Source organism: Sus scrofa, chromosome 4, assembly GCF_000003025.6.
Source record: "Sus scrofa isolate TJ Tabasco breed Duroc chromosome 4, Sscrofa11.1, whole genome shotgun sequence".
In the NCBI taxonomy this organism is placed as follows: domain Eukaryota; kingdom Metazoa; phylum Chordata; class Mammalia; order Artiodactyla; family Suidae; genus Sus; species Sus scrofa.
Genome location: NC_010446.5, coordinates 67,790,371 through 67,810,591, shown reverse-complemented (window position 1 = coordinate 67,810,591; position 20,221 = coordinate 67,790,371). Strand labels below are relative to the sequence as shown.

General features: G+C 36.8%; 2 protein-coding genes across 4 annotated transcripts in view; one reads left to right on the top strand and one right to left on the bottom strand.

Moving 5' to 3' along the window:
• Positions 1–20,221, top strand: part of CSPP1 (centrosome and spindle pole associated protein 1) — a 230,271-nt gene that overhangs the window by 33,746 nt on the left and 176,304 nt on the right. Inside the window, exon 3 of the mRNA XM_021089277.1 lies at positions 12,749–12,923. The gene's annotated coding sequence lies outside the window, so the exon portion shown is untranslated. The remainder of the gene's footprint in view (positions 1–12,748; positions 12,924–20,221) is intronic.
• PPP1R42 (protein phosphatase 1 regulatory subunit 42) overlaps positions 1–20,221 on the bottom strand; it is a 44,638-nt gene that overhangs the window by 5,801 nt on the left and 18,616 nt on the right. For 2 of the 3 annotated variants that reach the window (XM_005663043.3, XM_021089278.1), the window contains 3 exons: positions 10,777–10,894; positions 8,703–8,834; positions 1,627–1,786 (listed from right to left, as the gene is read on the bottom strand). In XM_005663043.3, the coding sequence (XP_005663100.1) occupies positions 1,627–1,786; positions 8,703–8,834; positions 10,777–10,894 (410 nt within the window). The remainder of the gene's footprint in view (positions 1–1,626; positions 1,787–8,702; positions 8,835–10,776; positions 10,895–20,221) is intronic. The other variant, XM_001926086.4, reaches the window with a different exon arrangement.

The following is a 20,221-nucleotide window of genomic DNA, read 5'->3' as shown; positions in this document are numbered from 1 at the left end:
CAAATTCGACCCCTAGCCTGGGCACCTCCCTATGCCGCGGGTGTGACCCTAAAAAAAAGACAAAAAAATTAATAAGACTTAAATCATTTGTGATACCAAAACAATATTTTGGCATGTCCTCAGTGAAAATGTTACTTGAGGAAATAAAAATATTTAAAAGAAAATATTTATGTAGTGCTTTTTCACATGGTAAAACTACAGACTCAAGATTGAACATAATCAACATCTCTGATAGTGGCAGAAGCATGGCATTCTTTATATTAGAATAGAACCCTCGGAGTTCCCGTCGTGGCGCAGTGGTTAACGAATCCGACTAGGAACCATGAGGTTGCGGGTTCGGTCCCTGCCCTTGCTCAGTGGGTTAACGATCCAGAGTTGCCGTGAGCTGTGGTGTAGGTTGCAGACGCGGCTCAGATCCCGCGTTGCTGTGGCTCTGGCGTAGGCCGGTGGCTACAGCTCCGATTGGACCCCTAGCCTGGGAAGGGAACCTCCATATGCCGCGGGAGCGGCCAAAGAAATAGCAACAACAACAAAAAAAAAAGACAAAAAGACAAAAAGACAAAAAAAAAAAAAAAAAAAAGAATAGAATCCTCTATTCTCCTGGTTTCTTTAGGATAGCTTGTCTTAGCAGTACTTAGAAGTTAAGACCCCTAGACTGGGAACCTCCATATGCTGTGGGTGTGGCTCTAAAAAGACACACACACACACACAAAAAAACAAAAACAAAAAAACCACAACTTTTTAAAACCAAAAAAGTAAACTTTCTTCTCATCAGGAGACTTAGAGCTGATTCATAATGAGCTAAATTATGTATAAACTCGAGGTTTAGAAGTGATTTATAAACTATTTTTGGATTATAAATCTCTTTGAGAATCTTTTTTTTTTTATTTTTATTTTTTTTAACTTTTAGGGCTACACCCCAGGCATATGGAAGTTCCCAGGCTAGGAGTCGAATGGGAGCTGCAGCTGCGAGCCTACACCACAGCCACAGCAATGTAGGATCCAAGCTGAGTCTGCCACCTATACCACAGGTCACAGCAACGCTGGATCTGTAACCCACTGAGCGAAGCCAGGGATCGAACCCGCAACCTCATGGTTCCTAGTGGGATTTGTTTCCACTGTGCCATGATGGGAACTCTTCTCTTGGAGAATCTAATGAAACTTCTGATGTCTCTTTCGGGGACACCAGATTAAGAAACTTTGGTTTAGAGAAGTGGTGAAAGTAGCCTGTCTCTGTAGCAGTGCTTTGGATTTCCACTCTTTCTACCACCAGATGTCCTTGCTATAGCCATCCCCTCACTGGAGGACCATCTGGGCCTCAGGCTGCTTTGATATGATCCCTGCTCATTCAGAGATATTTACCTGCTGCTTCTGGGACTTTCCTGAGTCATGTGCCCTACTCAGTGAGAGCATTTAATTTGTAACTCCCAGCTCATCGAAAATCAGCCCTTCCCCTGCAACTTTATATTGTTGGGCAGTTGAACAACGAACTTTTTGGGGGTGCTGGGCAAGAAGAATTTGACAATAGAGAAGTAGGAGACAGAGGGTCTCTCTTCTGTCTTGACAGTGAGGGTGTCCCATCCTCCCCACAAAAGAGAAATCACACAAATATTTGAAAAAGCCTACCCCATCTCTTCAGTAATTTTAGGGTTATCTTCTTCGATGCTTTTTGGAGATGCATTTCCATTTGCAAAGTATCTCTGTATATCAGAGAAAAAAACTAATTTTGGCTTACCCACTTGTGGGTAATAAACAGGAACTGTGTGATGCATCGTTTCAAAGTTACCTGTAGCGTACAAAGAATTAAAAGCATTCTGCTTTGAAACTAATAACTAAATTGTAAAAATGGAAAAAACAGCATTAGACTATCTAAAATTATATCTTATGAAATGGAATTAAGTAAGGTTAAATATATGTACAGCAAAACCAATTAAAAATTAATATCCAAGATAAAATATTATGGACTTTCTTTTTTTAAGTTTTTAAAATTTTTATTATAGTTGATTTACAGTGTTCTGTCAGTTTCTGCTGTACAGCAGAGTGACCCAGTTATACATGTGTCTACATTCTTTTTTTTACACTACCCTCCAATATGTTCCATCAGAAGTGATTAGATATAGTTCTCTGTGCTATACAGCATAAATATCACAGACTTTCATACATGAGAACCTACACAGGAAAGTTTATGGTCAACTCTCATAGGCAAGATGGGTACATCGACATTAATATAAATATTAACTGCCCTTGCATTTAGTTGTTATAAGTTCATTTTTTTCAGTGTGTTTAACCTTTGGGGAGTAGATTAGTTTAGTTTTGGCAATGTGTTCATTCCTTTATTTTCTTTTCTTTTTTTTTTTTTTTTTTCTATTTCTTTGGGCCGCTCCCGCGGCATATGTAGGTTCCCTTCCCAGGCTAGGGGTCCAATCGGAGCTGTAGCCACCGGCCTACGCCAGAGCCACAGCAACGCGGGATCTGAGCCGCGTCTGCAACCTACACCACAGCTCACGGCAACGCCAGATCGTTAACCCACTGAGCAAGGGCAGGGACCGAACCCGCAACCTCATGGTTCCTAGTCGGATTCGTTAACCACTGCGCCACGACGGGAACTCCTCATTCCTTTATTTTCATACTTAATATTCCACATCATTTCCCTGTTTAGATCCTCCTTCCCTTCCAGGAGTGATTTCCTTTTAAGTAAAGACTGCCTTATTTTATTTTTATTTTTATTTTTATTTTTTTGATTTTTAGGGCCACATCTGCAGCATACGGAAGTTCCAAGGCTAGAGGTTGAATCAGAACTGCAGCTGCCAGCTTATGCCACAGCTATAGCAACTCCAGATCCAAGCCGAGTCTGTGACCTACATCACAGCTCACGGCAACGAAGAATCCTTAACCCATTGAGCGAGGCCAGGGATTGAACCTATGTCCTCATGGATGCTGGTCAGATTCATTACTGCCGAGCCACTACAGAAACTCCAAGACTGCCTTATTCACCTCTAATTCCAGTGCCTAGTATAGTCTTGGGCACATCCACAGTGCTCAACAAGTGTTTATTATATGGATAAATGAATATTTCCATCAAAGCACTAACAAAGTAAATGCTAAAAGATATTCAGATATTTTGAATTTTGTTAAAGTGTTTGATTTTGCTTCTAATTTTGAGCTATATAGTTAATGTGACTGCATTTAGGAAACTATTTCTTTTGGTAAGATCCCTGAAGTCTGAGGTCATAATCCCTGTAATTTTACCATATAGAGCTCCAAATTTACAGGGCTACCAAAAATATGTAAAAGGTAGCCCTTTTACAAAAATGACTATCTTTCTAAGACTTCCTATTCACTTACAATGTATTTGGTTGTGCAGAGGTACCTTTAAGTGGTTCATCTTAGCTCTTCTGAAGACCTGAAGGTATATTGTAAATTTAGAAACACAATATATCTTCTAGACTGTAATTCATGTTTCCCATTTCTCTTGAGTAGCAATAATAGAGACTTTACATAGAGACCATAGTGTAAGCCACATACCTAAGGATAGAGTTACTGCGTGTTACATATATGCATCTAGGGATGTCACTGGTTATAAGCCTGGAAGGCTCAGAACTGTACCATTTGTTTGGTTGGGAATGGCAAATGTGTATAGGAAATGAGAAAGAACGGTATCTACAAATGGCCAACAGAGAATAGATAAGTATTCCTGAGGAAAACTCAGATAATTTCTATTTCAGCTTATCAGCTTTCAACTTCAATTTTACTTCAATGTAATTGACCTCAAGAGTTCCTGTCGTGGTGCAGCGGAAACAAATCTGACTAGGAACTATGAGGTTGTGGGTTTGATCCCTGGCCTCGCTCAGTGGGTTAAGGATCTGGCATTGCTGTGGCATAGGCTGGTGGCTACAGTTCCAATTCGACCCTTGGACTGGGAATCTTCATATGCTGTGGGTGGGGACTTAAAAAGACAAAAAGACAAAAAAAAATTAATTGAACTCAAAAACAAAAAAAAGGAGTTCCCGTTGTGGCACAGTGGTTAATGAATCTGACTAGGAACCATGAGGTTTCAGGTTCAGTCCCTGGCCTAGCTTAGTAGGTTAGGGATCAGGTGTTGCTGTGAGCTGTGGTGTAGGTCACAGACGCGGCTTGGATCCCGCGTTGCTGTGGCTCTGGCTAGGCCAGTGGCTACAGCTCCGATGAGACCCCTACCCTGGGAACCTCCATATACCACGGGAGCGGCCCTAGAAAAGACAAAAAAAGATAATAATAATAATAATTGACCTCAGAGTCTATTTTTCAACATAGTAAATAATATAATCCATTTGAATACTTTAAAAATTTCAAAGTTCTGTTGTAATAGTCTGCTTTTCCTCCCTAGTTCCTTTTTATTCATGAAAATTAATTGTTTATATATCACATGTTTACACACTTGTAGATGTTTTTAAATTCCCACCAAACTGAAGTGAATTTCTAAGTAGAGTGACATTATTATCCTCATGTCCAAGCATGATTTAACCAGTCATCGCTAGAGTGGTCACTAGAAGCCAAAGCTTTTTTATGAAGTTAGATAACTTTGATTAATCAATCACTGTGCTCCATGCTATTTTTGTGACCTTAGAGAATTTATTTCATCTTCATAAAACTCAGCTTTCCCAGCTGAAAAATGAATATAATAATTTTCTTCACCTAAATTTCATCTTATCACAAGTTAAAATGATTAAAACAATAACGTGATAAGTATCTGAAATGTTTCCACAGTAAATATTAGCTCTCTTTTCTTCCCTGCCCTCTTTGGCTTCCTAGACTGAAGTGCTTTCCATTTCAAATTATTAATGATTATTATGATACCAACTACAATAAGGTATGAAATGATGCTTCTGTACTATGTAACATTCAATATGGCTTTTAAAAAATTTGGTAAGAACATTTAACACAAAATCTACCCTGTTAATGATTTTTAAAATATACAGCAAATATATTATTGTTGACTATAGGTACAACTTTATATAGCAGATCTCTAGAGCTTATTCATCTTGCTTGACTGGAACTTCATGCCTATTGATTAGTAACTCCTCATTTCCCCCACCTCCTAGCCCCTCGCAGCCACCATTCCACTCTCTGATTCTATGAATTTGACTATTCCTCATATATGTGGAATTATGCAGTATTTGCCTTTCTGTGACTGGTTTATTTTAATTTAGCATAAGGTTCCCCAAGGTTCATCCACATTTTTTCATATTACAGAATCTCCCTCTTTTTAAAGGTTAATACACACACACACACACACACACACACACTTATTTTCTTTATCCTTTCATCCATCAGTGGACATTTAGGTGGTTTCTACGTTTTGGATATTGTGAATAGTGCTGCAGTTAACATAGGAGTGTTAAGATCTCTTTAAGAGCCTGATTTCAGTTCTTTTGGATAAATACTCAGAAGTGAGGTTGCTGGGTAGTATGGTAGTTCTGCATTTAAATTTTGAGGCCTTGTTATACTGTTTTTAACAGTGTTTGCACCATTTTGCACTACCACCAACAGAGTGCAGGGGTTCCAATTTTATCTACATCCCTACCAACATTTGTTGTTTTTTATTTTCTGTCATTTAATAATAGCCATCCGGACAGGTATGAGGGAGGATCTTAACTGTGGTTTTGATTTGCCTTTCCCTGTTGATTAGTGACATTGAAGATTTTAAAAATATACCTGTTGGCCATTTTATAGGTCTTCTTTGGATATACGTTTGTTGGAAATGCTGTTGGAAAAATGATGCCAGTTGCTTTCTCAATGCAGGTTTGTCACAAACTTTCAGTTTGTACAGAGTGCAATATCTGTGAAGTGCAGTAAAGTGAACTGCAGTAAATCAAGGTATGCCTGAAATTAGTTTATTTATTGAAATATAATGTACAATATTTTGTTATTTTCAGAAGTACTACATAGTGATTTGACATTTGCATCATTGTGAAATGATTTCCACCCTCTATATCCATCCATGTTATCACAAGTGGCAAGATTTTATTTTTATTTTTAATGGCTGAGTAATATTCCATTGTATATATCACATCTTCTTTATCCATTCATCTATTGATGGATACTTAGATTTCTTCCATATCTTGGCTATTATAAATTATGCTGCAATGAACTTTGGTGTGTATATATCTTTTCAAATTAGTGTTGTTGTTTTCTTTGAGTAGATACCCAGAAGGGGAATTGCTGGATCATAAGGCAGTTCTATTTTTAATTTTTAAAAGAGTCTCCATACATTTTACCATAGTTGCTGCACCAGTTTACAATCCCACAAACAGTTTATCAGGGTTCCCTTTCTCCACATCCTTGCCGTCCTTGTTATTTGTTGTCTTTTCGGTAATTGCCATTCTGATAGGTGTGAGGTGGTATCTCATTGTGGTTTTATTTTTACTTCCTTGATGAGTAGTGATGCTGAGCATCTTTTCATGTGTCTATTAAACATCTACTATATGTCTTCTTTTGAAAAATGTCTATTCATGTCTTCTGCCCATTTTTTAATTGGGTTGTTTTTCTGATCCTGACCTGTATGAGTTCTTTGTGTATTTTATATATCAATCCCTTCTTGATCCTATCATTTGCAGTAATCTTCTCCCATTCAGTAGGCTGTCTTTTCACTAAGTTGGTAGTCTACTTCTCTGTGCAAAAGGTTTTCAGTTTGACATAGTCCCATTTGTTTGTTTTTGCGTTTGTTTCCCTTGCCTGCGGAGACAGATCCAAAAAGAATATTGCTAGGACCAGTGTCAAAGAGCTCACTGCCCATGTTTTCTTCTAGGAGTTTTATGGTTTCAGCTATTATATTTAAGTCTTTAATCCATTTTTTAGTTTATTTTTGTATATGGTGTGAGAAAGTGGTCCAGTTTGATTCTTTTGCACGTACCTGCTTAGTTTTCTTCACACCATTTAATGAAGAGGCTATCTTTCCTCCATTGTATATTCTTGCCTCCTTTGTTGTAGATTAATTGGCTATATAGGCATGGGCTTATTTCTAATCTCTCTATTCTGTTCCATTGATCTGTGTGTCTAATTTTGTGCCAGTACTGTACTTTTTTGTTTACTGTAGCTTTGTAGTATATATTTGACCCTTGAATGACACTGGTTTTTATCGGCTCAGGTTCACTTTTATGCTGATTTTTTAAAAATAGTATCTGCTACATTATTATATGATCCAAGTTTGCTGTAGTTTGAAATCAGAAAGCATGATCTCTCCATCTTTGTTGTTTTTTCTTGACATTGCTTTGGCAGTACTTTGCATCTTTGGGATAATACTGAAAATATATAAATCCTTACCCTGTGTCTAGTTTTGCCCTTCATAGCCAGCCAGGTATAAGCAGAGGAGGAGAAATGCCTCCTGTCCATTTTATACGTTTTAGATCCTGAGAAATTCACATTGCAACCCTGTGCAACACTGTATCATCCCTCATGGGTATACCCTCAGCTCAGAAAGTCCCATTCTTTGAAATAATTTTCACAGTTCATATTCAGTGGACACGATATGGCAAAATCATTAGAGCTTTCCTCATCTGCTTCTCTTCACTTCAACCTCTTGTCCTAGAGTGGCAGAGCTCCTAGGATATGCTATTCATGTATAAAACCTTACTACACTCTTTAAGTTCCCCTTTTCCTATTCCCCTGGCTAGCCCCTTTTTATGCCTCCATCCCCTGTTAGCTGTGGAATAAGAAGACCATTAGCATTCAAACATGACCATGGAACAGAGGAAGAAAGGGGCCCATTTCAGTGTTATTCACTATAGAGTCTATAAAGAGTGAATTTGAGGATGCTCCCCAACATGATAAAGATGATTATTAAGATTAACTTAGCTACATTTAGTTTCATTGGTTAGGCAATAGGTGGCATGCCCTAAGTTAACACATCCTTAGGCGTATTATAATCAAAATATTCAAATGTTGGATGTATACATAGGAAAGGGGACAGGCCACAGAGTATAGGCTGCATATGTGGTTGCGATATGTTCTTATGCTGATGAAAATTGTGATTTTTGCCCTGCTACTAAACAAATATACTTGTGACTTAGGTTTTAAAAATTATATAGCTGATTGTTGTTTTGTCATTTACATAACTAATTGCACTTTGCCAGATATAAAATTACTCATTTTTCTCTACCCTGATGGCTCTCTGTTTACATAGCTGACATAGTAATACTCAAAAAATATGAAGTAAACATAGCTCTTTTTTTGATAGTGGCTACCATTTTCATATGTAAAAATTTCCTGGGAATTGTAAATAAGTAAAACAAGTAAGTAAATAAATAAGTAAAAAAAAAACCCCACAAGAACCTTAAACAAAGGTTATATTAAATAAAGGTTATATTTTAAACAAAAAATATAAGCAAGGAGTTCCTGCTGTGGTGCAGTGGGTTAAGAACCTGACTGCAGTGGCTCATGTCACTGTGGAGGTGTGGGTTCATCCCTGGCCTGGCACAGTGGGTTAAAGAATTTGATGTTGTCACACCTGTGGTGTAGGTCACAGCTGTGGTTCAGATTCAATCCCTGGCCTGGAACTTCCATATGCTGTGGATGCAGCCATTTAAAGAAAAAATACACACACACACACACGTATATATATAAACAAAACACTCTTATTTTTGGCTTTTTTTTTTTTTTTTTGGTTGAGAAGAATATTCCCTTTGCTAGTAGAGTGATTAACTAATGAATGACAACTTGCTTACCTATGTTTGAGTTACTTGTATCCTCATTTTTATTGTTCCTTTTCTTGCTGATTTTCTTGGCATCTTTGGATGCTTTCCAATTCATTAGGAATTGTCTTTCCATATTTTTAATTTCTTTTCCATCAAGGATTTCTAGATAAAAATATGTATGTTAAAATAGATAGTATATAAATATTATAAATATTTTGTATCAATACAACATAAATATTATTATAAATACAATATATTTATATATTATATATTCATGTATAACATATTATATATATTATATATATTTTTATATATTTTATATATATACTCTTACAATATATATACCTCTGGTTTAGGGCACATAAACTTAAGTTATACCAAAGGCTGAAATAAATTTATTTTTAAAATACTTTATTTATAAAACTTCTATATATTTGTTGAACTTTTATTTATTTTTAATTATTTTTTCCAATTCAAAAAAGAGTATGTGCTTATTATCAGCTGAATCATGATGAAAAAACATAAAAGGGGTCTATATTAACTATCTATATCTCTCCTTTCCACCACCGACAAAGATAATCACTGTAAACAATTTGATATATGGTCGTCCTTCTTGGATCATAAATAAATTATATTGTTATTTAAAAAAACAAAAATGTCATACTCAATGGAATTAAATATTATCTAGTCAGTTAAATAATTATGTGGTTATTCATAGGAGAAAGCAAAATATATTTTTATGTTAATGAGAATAAGTTTTATATATGTAATGTGGTGTTTTGAAGGTACACACATTAATAACACTTATTATATCCTAAGACATAGGATATAATAGGAATAATTCACATAGCTGACCTCTTGGTTCTATGAAGTGAGATTTCAGATATCTTTACATTTTGTTCCTTTAAAAAATTTTGAAAATTTAGCATCTTAAAATTGCCCAGTAATTTTCATACATTTCAAGATATTTGGAAAATTCAAATAAATGGAAAAAAATTGTTTGTCCCACAACCAAAAATAATCACTGAAAACCATTGATAACACTTTAGCATATTTCTTAGCATTATTTTATTTTCCAGGTATATATTATGTGTATATGTATGTATGTATGTATTATATAAAAATGGAATTCTCTATACAGTATTAAATCCTACTTTTTAATGTCATATTGTGAGCATTTTTCCATGTCTTTCTTTAAACACAATTTTTTAATAACTGATAGTATTCCAAGTATAAAATACAGGTAATTTACCTTTAAAAATATAGATGTCTGTTCTTCCTGTGTATTCTTTGGGGTACAGGGTGGGCAGGGTGTGACCCTTGCATATGTGTTTTGAAAAATTGTCTTGGGTGTTTCTGATATGCCCTCTGTCAACCCCTCCTTCCCTCAAGAGAACCACTGCTCTAGCATTATGATTAACCAAGGTCTACTACAGCTATGAGCTTTGAAATGGTTTTGCCATATGCTAGTTTTTACACCCAAGTACAGCATGTCACAGAAGCACTCTCACAAATCTCCTCTGTGAAAGGGCAGTGCTTGTCTCTCTCATGCAGCATAAAACTTGGTCCCTATTGATGAGTGTTGGTCCATTTCCCCTTTTATAGTGCATATTCAGGAATGTTATTATTTGTAAGGATCTCATAAGGGACTCCTTACTTTGCTCTCCTTTCAAATGAAAGGAACTCTTGTATGTTCTTAGGGTGCCATTTGGGAAGTGTCAAGCAATAAAAACTTCGATCAATTTTATCTACAAAACCAAGAGTCTGTTGAGATCTTCAGAGAATTTGTGCAATGAAAATTTGGCAAAAAGTCAGCAATTTTTACACATTTATGACTAACTACTTTTGTTGGTAACAGCCACATTTTCTTTTCAAGGAAGCACTGTCTGGTGTCTTAATTATTCTAAACAGCAGATATTTTTCATGTTTTATTTCTCAATTTTTGACTTTTGCTTTTATTAAAATATCAAATTTAAAGTTGACCGTTTTTGTGAAATCAGATGTCACATTTATATTTCTGAAGATTTGCAGATAAATTAACTAAGGAGTTAACCAGGTCTCGTTCTCTAAGAGAAACCATATTAATATAATATTAAATATGTACCCAGTGATTTGGACACCAATATCAATCTATCTCTGTATTTTGGTTTGAGACAAACAGGATTTCTATTTAGATCCATTTTCCACAGCTTCATCAACTTGTTCAGCAAAAACTCCAAATCCTATAATTAGAGAAGAAAAAAGCAAAACACAACTATTTCATACTTATAAATCTTTCTTTCATGTCAGTTAACTGTTTTTAAAGGTAATTACTGTTTTTCATGGAGTTCTAGCTCAGAGCCAGGTACTTAGGAGGTATACAATAAATCTTTTCTTGATAAAATACTCTATACTAATAATAGAGGGGGTTAAAGATGAGACAAAAAGCAAGGTTTAGGTTTCAGGCCACAGAACTGTTCTCTGTCACACTCCCTTAAATGAACCCAACCGGCATCTCAGAAAACAGTCTCTCTGGCTATTCACACCGTAGAAGTTGCCCTTTTCTTTCTTTTTTTCTTTGGCTTTTTTTAGGGTCCCAAGGTATATGGAGGTTCCCAGGCTAAGGATCTAATCAGAGCTACAGCTGCCGGTCTTCACCACAGCAACTAGAGATCTGAGCCTCGTCTGTGACCTACACCACAGCTCAGAGCAACGCCAGATCCTTAATCCACTGAGCGAGGTCAGGGATCAAAGCCGAAACCTCATGGTTCCTAGTTGGATTCGTTTCCGCTGCGCCAAGACAGAAACTCCATGATGCCCTTTTCTTAGTGGAGTTTATGGAAGTTTACAGATAAAGGCTATTATGGAGCCGTGAGTAAGAAGTCTCTTGGCATTGTGAGCAATATATATTGCTGCTTTTTCTTTAAAAAAAATAAATATCAAGGGGAAAAATAGGAGCAAAAAATCACTTGTGAGCTTATCACCCAGAGATCACTTTTAATATGTTGCGTATCCTGCTCGTCTTCTTTTTTGAGAATAGGGATTTCTTTTTTAATTGTCATCATACTGTGGGTACAGTTTTGTTTTATGTATATCATAAACATTTGCATGTTTTAATAGCTTACAAGAAAATCAGCTCATTGGTATTTTGATGAATAATTAAGTTGTTCCATGGTTGATAATCCAAGTGAATGTGAGAAAAACAGATTAATGGCCTTTAAGAACCAGCTCTCCTAGTTTGCCCTCTTCACTTGCTCTTCCCATTTTGTTTTTTTTCAATCCAATGTCATTATACTTCTCCAATGCCTTGTCTTTCTGTCATTCCTTTTCCTGCTTTGTCCCATTCCTCATTTTTTATGTGCATGTTTTACTCTAGCTACTATTTAATAGAAGTGATATATATTTATACTTTATTTCTTATTCATGCCCCAATATATCTGTTTTTTTTTAAACCAGATAAGTTTAATTTATCTGTAATGAATTACTCAAAACAAGTAATGGAAAAACTGCTTTTCTACTTTATAGCCTGTGATTGATTTTTAAAAATTTAGTGGTCATAAGCCCTTCAGTATGGCAAAACATTCTTTTAAAGCAACAGTTTTACTGATAATAATGATAAATATTGATATTAACTAAATTCTGTGGAGAGTTTTCTGGTTTTCAGAGTACTGCCATATATGTGATGTTGTACATGACTAGGGTGATTGCTTTCCTTTAGAATGTGGGTATGAAGATTACAAAGTTAATAAAAGTTACAGAGGAGAGCAGCAGACAAACACTTGTGATTCTTCCATTTGTTTTCCTACAGTGAAGACCAGACTTATCATAGGGTGTAAGGAGAAATTAGGAATATAAATTATACATTAATTCATACATAGTCTAATTGTAAAGCTGAAAGTAATTAACAATGCATTGCCTGGTGTTTTACTCCCCATGGCATTTCCTCACCCTCAAAGCTTGATACCTTTCAGCTTTGTATATCTATTTAATCTATTTGTAACTTCCATTTTATTCTTTGTTTAATTCATGTTTATGTTTAAATATTTCATTTTTCAATTTTTGGAAAATTTTCTTATAAGACTGTATTTATTCTTTAGGTTTTAGAAAATATATATATTTTTACGATGAAGCTACATCTTAAAAATCCTCCCCAACTGCCCTATCAAGGAGGTAGCAAAATATGGAACATCCGTATGTGCCTGCATCTACATGAAGAAATGCTATCTTTGGGGAATAATTAGGCAGCCAGGTGTCCAGGACCCAGAGCACCTGGTAAGTCCTTTAATCTTGCTGAGGCCTATGTCTTCCTACAGAAAGTGGTATTTCTGCCTGCTTCATTATTCAGCAGATATTTATTGAATCATGGGCTAAGTTCTGTGCTAGACTCTGATATATCCAAATAAATAATTCATGTGAAAAATATAAGGAATTGTTTAAAAATATACAGGCAACCCAAAGTGTCCTGACACTGCTGCTTACTATTTGACCTTAAGCAAGTCTGTGTCCTCATTTATAAAGTAAAGATAATTAGTATTAGTTGCTGTGGCATATAAAGTGCCTGTAACAGGCAAGTAAGGAATAGATGTGTTAATTCTCTCCCCCTTTGTCTCAGCTAATTTCCTTTCTCTTAATTTTGGTCCACAGAGAGCAAAAATTGTTGTAAGGGAGAATAAGCTTCTGATCCACTGACAAGCAGTTGATTTCTTAAAAGAAAGCTCTCTTTAAAAGTTATAACTTCATCCTTCAGTCCCTGAATTATGCTCTCTTCAGGACACTTGTACAACAGCTTTTGATACAGCCATAATTATTTTATGTGAGAGTTTCACTGTATTTCTCTTAGTTTAAAACCATCTGAGGATGGAATTGTGCATTGCATTTTTATACGGTGTTGAATAAGATGCCCATTATGCAAAAGTTAATAATAACAATAAGAGAACTTTAAATTTATACAGATAAAAAGAGTCCTGTAGAGTTTGTTAATTGTTCTTCACTTGATAAATGACCCTCAACATACTCCTTCCAGTGTATGTTTATTTAAGACTAAACTAATCCTTTGCTGAAATATGATTACCCTTTGGATACGCTCTGGTTGTTCATTGCCTTCCTGTCTTTAATAAAATGCTTTCACTTTCCTGCCCTTCAATAAGTTACTAAAGGGAGCAGACACTTTTCTGGACAGTCTCTGTATGATAAATGATCATGTCATGCTATCACTTAGAAGAGTGCTGCAAAATACCAAGGAGCCAGTTCTATTTCCCATGCAGGGCTGGTGCCTAAGCCTCTTACAGGAGCCTGCTGCTCCGGCAGTGCTCTCTGCAATTAATGATGGCTGCTGATGAACCTGTATTTGACCAGCATGCTCCAATCTTTATCGGAAATGTCTACCCCAACTGTTCTAACTAAATCTAAAGACAGCCATTTGTCATCCTCCTGACTGCTTGTCATCATCTGCCCACAAAAATCTATAATTTTTGGCTTGTTCCTGACTAAACTGTGGAGTGAATAAATTTATCTTTGGGTTACTCAACTTGTCAGGATCAATATTGAGCAGAGGTTGAATAAATTAGAAACTGAGAAAACATGACAGGCCATAGTGGTTTGTTCGTCTGTGTCTTATAAATCAAATATTTAGTTTATATAAGAGGCAAGCACATCAAATTTTTTATTTCCATTTATTCTAAGATGCTTTACCTCATGATAAATGGTCATCAGAAAACCAATAAAGTAAATCACTAATATATCTGACTGTGAGATGAATTTTTCTGATCATTTTATTGATTTAGCAAACTTTGCAGACATAAAAACTGTAGGTAAAAATTGAATTTTTGTTCCTTCATCTTTTTATATATATTTTGCAGCCATGATATTTATTTGACTCAATAATGTCAACAAACTATATAATGTTGGTCTTAGTAAAGTTCATGGCTCATCAAGCTACTTGCAGACATTCAAGTTTTATTATAAATTTAATATTTTAATACATTGCTGCATTCTTATTTGAGTTACAGAAAAAATGCAAAGAAGTGTTAAAAGTAAATGTCATTTAAACTAGAGCCTTATGAGTTAAAGGAGTTTCTAAAATATAGAGTATTTGGCTTGAAACATTTCTTTCTCCTCCTCCTCCTCAGTGGTTGATTTTGTCACCAGTTTTATTGGGAGAACTGGGTCATTAAACATAGAGTTTTCTCAGTTACCTGCCTTTGGTCTCACACTTCCCCTTCCATTCCTCTTTCCAATTTTTATCAACAAAGAAAAAGTCCCACCTCTTTCCCCAAATTACTCAGTTCTCTTGATCCCTTCTCCTCTCCACAGGCCTCCTCATCTTGATATGATTTTTCTCTTGCATTTCCATTTCCAGTCTCTCCCTCTCCTCTGGCTTTTCTCCTCTTTTTTATGATTTTTTCCCCCATTATAGTTGGTTTACAGTGTTCTGTCAATTTCTACTGTACAGCAAAGTGACCCAGTCATATATATATGTATATATATATATACTTTTTCTCACATTTTCCTCCATCATGTTCTCCTATCTCTTACCATCACTACACTTCTTGAAAGAGTTGAGCAGACTAGTTCTCAAACTATTATGTGCTTATGAATCACCTAAGGAACTTGTTTAAATGCTTGTTCTGATTTATTAGGTCTGAGGCAGAAGCTGAGATGTGGCATTTCAGATGCTAATGCTGCTGATTCTAGGACCATATTTTGTGTTATAAGAGTCTAGGTCACTGCCTTTCCTTCTTCAACCACTGGATACTCCTGCAGCCTGGTGCTTTTGAACAGATACTGTTAACATTATTACTGTGCCATACATTGACAATTTCAGACTTTCTTAGTCTCAGTTCTTTAGAGTGACTTATCCAACTGACTGCACCCTTTATGACCATATTTTGTTACCTCCCTGGATCCTGCATGTATCTTTGGCCCCACAAATAGCAAAGCTCTAACCATAGAAATCTCTAGTATATAAACAGGCTGCTTCCTAGAAGTTGGTTTTGAGAATGGAGAATATTTTTTCATAAAAAAAAAACAGTGCTATGCCTGGTGGACTATTCCTGATTTAGCCCATAAAAGTAATCTAGGAGTTCCCACTGTGGTGCAACGGAATTGGTGGTGTTTCTGCAGCGCCAGGATGCAGGTTCCATCCCTGGCCTGGCACAGTGAGTTAAAGGATCCAGTCTTGGTTGCAACTGCAGCTTGGATCTGATCCCTGGCCTGGGAACTCCATATGCCACAGGATGGCCCCCAAACAAACCCCCCAAGCCCAAAACTATATAGTTGAGAAAAAGCCTAAAGAATATCTGTGCAATGATAGTGCTAAAAAACCTCCCTGTAATTCATCACTGTATTTCCTCAGCACTAGAGCTTGCTCTTGGGTCAGGAGTATGTGTCTCTGCAGCAGACCATTAGGGATCAGTTCTCTTGCTTCCTTTTCTATAATCTACATTTTTTCCTTTCAAACAGTATTTTTTTTTCTGTGGACCACAGCAGAATGGGAAGTCATGGCTAGAAAAACATATATATATGCTGACTCTTTATAGAAAAAGCATGGCCATGCTGATGGAAATTGTAAAACATCTATTACACCAAGGAAAGAAGGAAGTGCCATTTGTACGTGAGAGAAAGAACCAGATTTTCTGGGAAGCCACACTGAACATTTTATCATATACTCTCTCATCCCATATCTAGGCAATCTCATCCATAATGGAAGCTTCAGTGACCAATATGTTGAAGACTCCCACATTCTTCTGTCCACTGAGCTCTTGTCTCATATAACCAATTGTCTAAATTGGCCTTTTCTGGAGTTCCTGTCATGGCGCAGTGGTTAACAAATCCGACTAGGAACCATGAGGTTGTGGGTTCGGTCCCTGCCCTTGCTCAGTGGGTTAATGATCCAACGTTGCCATGAGCTGTGGTGTAGGTTGCGGACGCGGCTCGGATCCCACGTTGCTGTGGCTCTGGTGTAGGCTGGTGGCTACAGCTCCGATTGGAGCCCTAGCCTGGGAACCTCCATATGCCGCGGGAGCAGCCCAAGAAATAGCAAAAAGACAAAAATAAATAAATAAATAAATAAATTGGCCTTTTTTCTAACTTGACTCTTGAGTTCCCTATTTTTCAGAAGCATGAAACCATCCTTGACCCCTCCCTCCTCCACAGTCCCTATATCCAACTTACCACCAAGTCCTGTATACTTACTTCCCAAACAGCTTTCCAATCTGTGTACTCACTTCATTTCTACCTATTCAGATTTCCACCATCTCTCACTTCCTAGTCAGCCTGGCTTCTTTCAATCTGTTCTCCACACTGTAGCTATGCTGATCTTTTCAGAATGCTCATCTATAATTACATCACACCTGACTTAAATACCTTTAGTTGCTCCCCACTGTTCTTAGGATACAGGCAGAACTCTCTGTCATGATCTGTGCAGCCCACCTGCCCACCAGCCTCCATTTGCACCATGTGCCGTCTTTACTCTGCTTCCCTTCTTTCATCTTTGTCATATTCTCACCTGCCCCAAGGCCTTTGCAAATGCTATTTTCTTTACCTGGTAAACCCTTCTGTCCTCCCAGAGTTCAGCTCAACAATACCTTCTTAGGGGATGCCATCACCAAGTTCCCTAAGGCAAATCCCCGTTATAGACTCTCAGAGTGACATACTTCTCCTTTGTATCCCTTTCCACTGGTGCAATTTTACTTTTGTTTTTGAGTGATTATGTGCTTAATGTTTCTATCCTCTCAATGCTGAAAGCTCTTCAAGGCCAGGGACTGTGTCTGGTTTTTGCTCCCTGTTGTCTCCTCCATTGTCTCACAAGCACTCCCACATGGTAGATGTTTTGAATGACTGAATAGGAAGAAATAATGCATGCATGTATGAATGAATGGATCTGAGGTTGGAAGCAGGACAAGAGTTTTAAAGAAGTTATGTGGAACTTTTGAAAAATTTGCTGATTAGAGGGACTGCAGACATGGAGAAGAGAGAGGAAAGGCAGAATTTATCTTCTGTTTTTCCCTCTACTCCTCTACCACCATCACCTCCCCCTCCCTTCCAAGTCTCTGCCCTGGACCTTGGACTAGGGAGTAAGATAGATGAGGGGAGCTTGGGGGAAGGAGTCCTTGGCAGCTGTGGGTCTACAGAAGTGAGAGGAAGGGAATTAAATCCTAAACAGCAGGAGGGACAGAAGCCACTTTGCTCAGCTTCTTCCAGGTCCTTACGTGGTGCCTCCCCCTCTAATGTAGCCACCCCTCCATGACTCTTAAGACCCTCAGTAGTCCAGGGTATTGGCATCATTAGGAAATTTCCCAGCGACCCAATTCTTTTTTCTTTTTACTTTTCTTATTTCTGCTGCAGAGCTCCAGGATTTCAGTTGCCATAATAGTTTTTTCCTTTGTTACATGTGTTCCTTTAACTTTTCCTTAAATATCTTTTTCACTGCTCAAACCAGAATTTCGATTGGAAGATTCCAAGTTATTTAACCATATTAAGGGACCATTATTTTTTTTTTTTTTTTTTTTTTTTTTTTTTTAGTTCATGGATTTTCTGTAGACATATATTAGAAACCTACAGTGTCCATATAAAGACAGCTGGTCTAAGTGCTAAAAATGTTTGGGTAATTACAGTGGTTTTGTTAGAATTTTCTAATGGTGTCTACTTCCTTTTCCCCATGGTACAAAGCTGTCCATTGCTGAAAACTCTGAGGATTGATGTCAGTGACTTTATGTATGGCATGTTGATCTTTCTCTCCCATGGCACGGGGTTTGATGTCAGCGGCTTTGGGGCAACTTCGATCAATGAGCATAAAGAATAAAAAAATTAAAGCTAAAATAATGGAGATGCTGCTCCCAGGAATATATACAGAGAAATAAGTTCTTAATATGTTTTACAGTCTTCTCTGCTTATTTATTTTCTGAGTGTTCCTTCCCCTCTCTCACTATAATGTAAGTTCCTTGAGAGAAGAGACCCTGACTGTCTTATTTATCATAGTATCCTCAGTGCCTAGGACATGTTTCTGCAAGGGCACATAAAACATAATAAATATTTTTGAATAGCTTAACTTGATAGTGAGGTTCAGGAAAAGCTACACAAAGGAGGTGACATTGAGTTCAGTCTTAAAAATAAGGGTTTATTTAGACATTCCTAGACTGAATAATCAGTAATGAGGTTATTTATTTTAGTTACACATTTATCCTGGTTATGCCTTATAAATGGCCTGAGAAAATAATTGTAGGCAAATAGCTTGGTTTTAATGTCATTCAGAAAAACTTCCTTTGGGATCATTTGGAGGCTAGCATTGTTGCCCTTAACAAACTCCTTTTCTACTCAGAGTTAAAAGCATAATAGAGTAAGACAGTAAAAGTAATGACAATAACTGAATTGGATCTTGGTAATTATGATAATTAATAGCTAATCAGATCTTTCAATATATATTCATATATTCACCACTCATTACTGAACATTTATTTGGTAAGCATTGTGCTTAGAACTGGGGCTTCAAAAACATTCAAGGAAAATACTTACCTTGCAGATGTAGGAGACTGGAATTCTCCACCATTTACTCCCCAGGAAAAGTGAACTTCTGTGCTTAGCCATTGTGTTGGGTCCATGGGGTGAATATGGACCCCCATGCATATCCCAGGTCTTCTCTATTTAATCAAAGACCTAAACTCCATGCTCTGTCACTTTGAATAGGAATCACATGTACAGTATATCTTATATAAGACTACCCAAAATCCTTTTGACTACACAAAATCATTGATACAAATACTGTGAAATCATAGGAAAATTAAGTAATTCTGATGAATACAAAAAATGCCCAATGGAAAAAAAATGTTGAAGGGTGGTCTAAAAATTAAAATATTTTTGAAAAAAATTAAAAAAATAAAATATTTTTGAATGCAGAATTCATCCCATGAATTTCTCAATTCCTTCATATTGTTAAGTTAAAATGACTAATTGAGTCATGCTTCCTTATTTGTATTTTTATTTTAAACATCTACTCTGACTGTTCACTGGCATTTTGAATATTTGGGTGAATTCATTTACAAATGAATGTAAGAATAACATTTCTTTTCATTATTATCTACTGCTTACGGTAGTCATGAGATGAGCCAGGTAAAAGTCCTGAATTTGGAAACAAGACCAGGCGTAACTTTTTTAGGGTTAGCAGGTAGGTGTCTAGAAGTGCTTTTGCTTTTTTTTTCTCTTGCGCCACCGCCGCACACATGGCCCATGGAGGTTCCCAGGCTAGGGGTTGAATTGGAGATACAGCTGCCAGCCTACACCACAGCCATAGCAACGCCAGATCCTTAACCCACTGAGCGGGGCCAGGAATCGAACCCACAACCTTATGGTTCTTAGTGGGATTCATTTCCTCTGCGCTATGATGGGAACTCCTAGAGGTGCTTTTGAAACAAGAGTTTTGTTTATGGGGAAAAGAAGCCTATTCTTGCTCCTGTGGTCCTATGTAAAGAAAGTATATCACAGCTCACCCCACTGCCAAACCAGAAACTGAGGACATGGCAATGGTTCAGTTCACATATGACTGTTTGCAGGAAGCCTTCCCTAGCCCCAGGCTA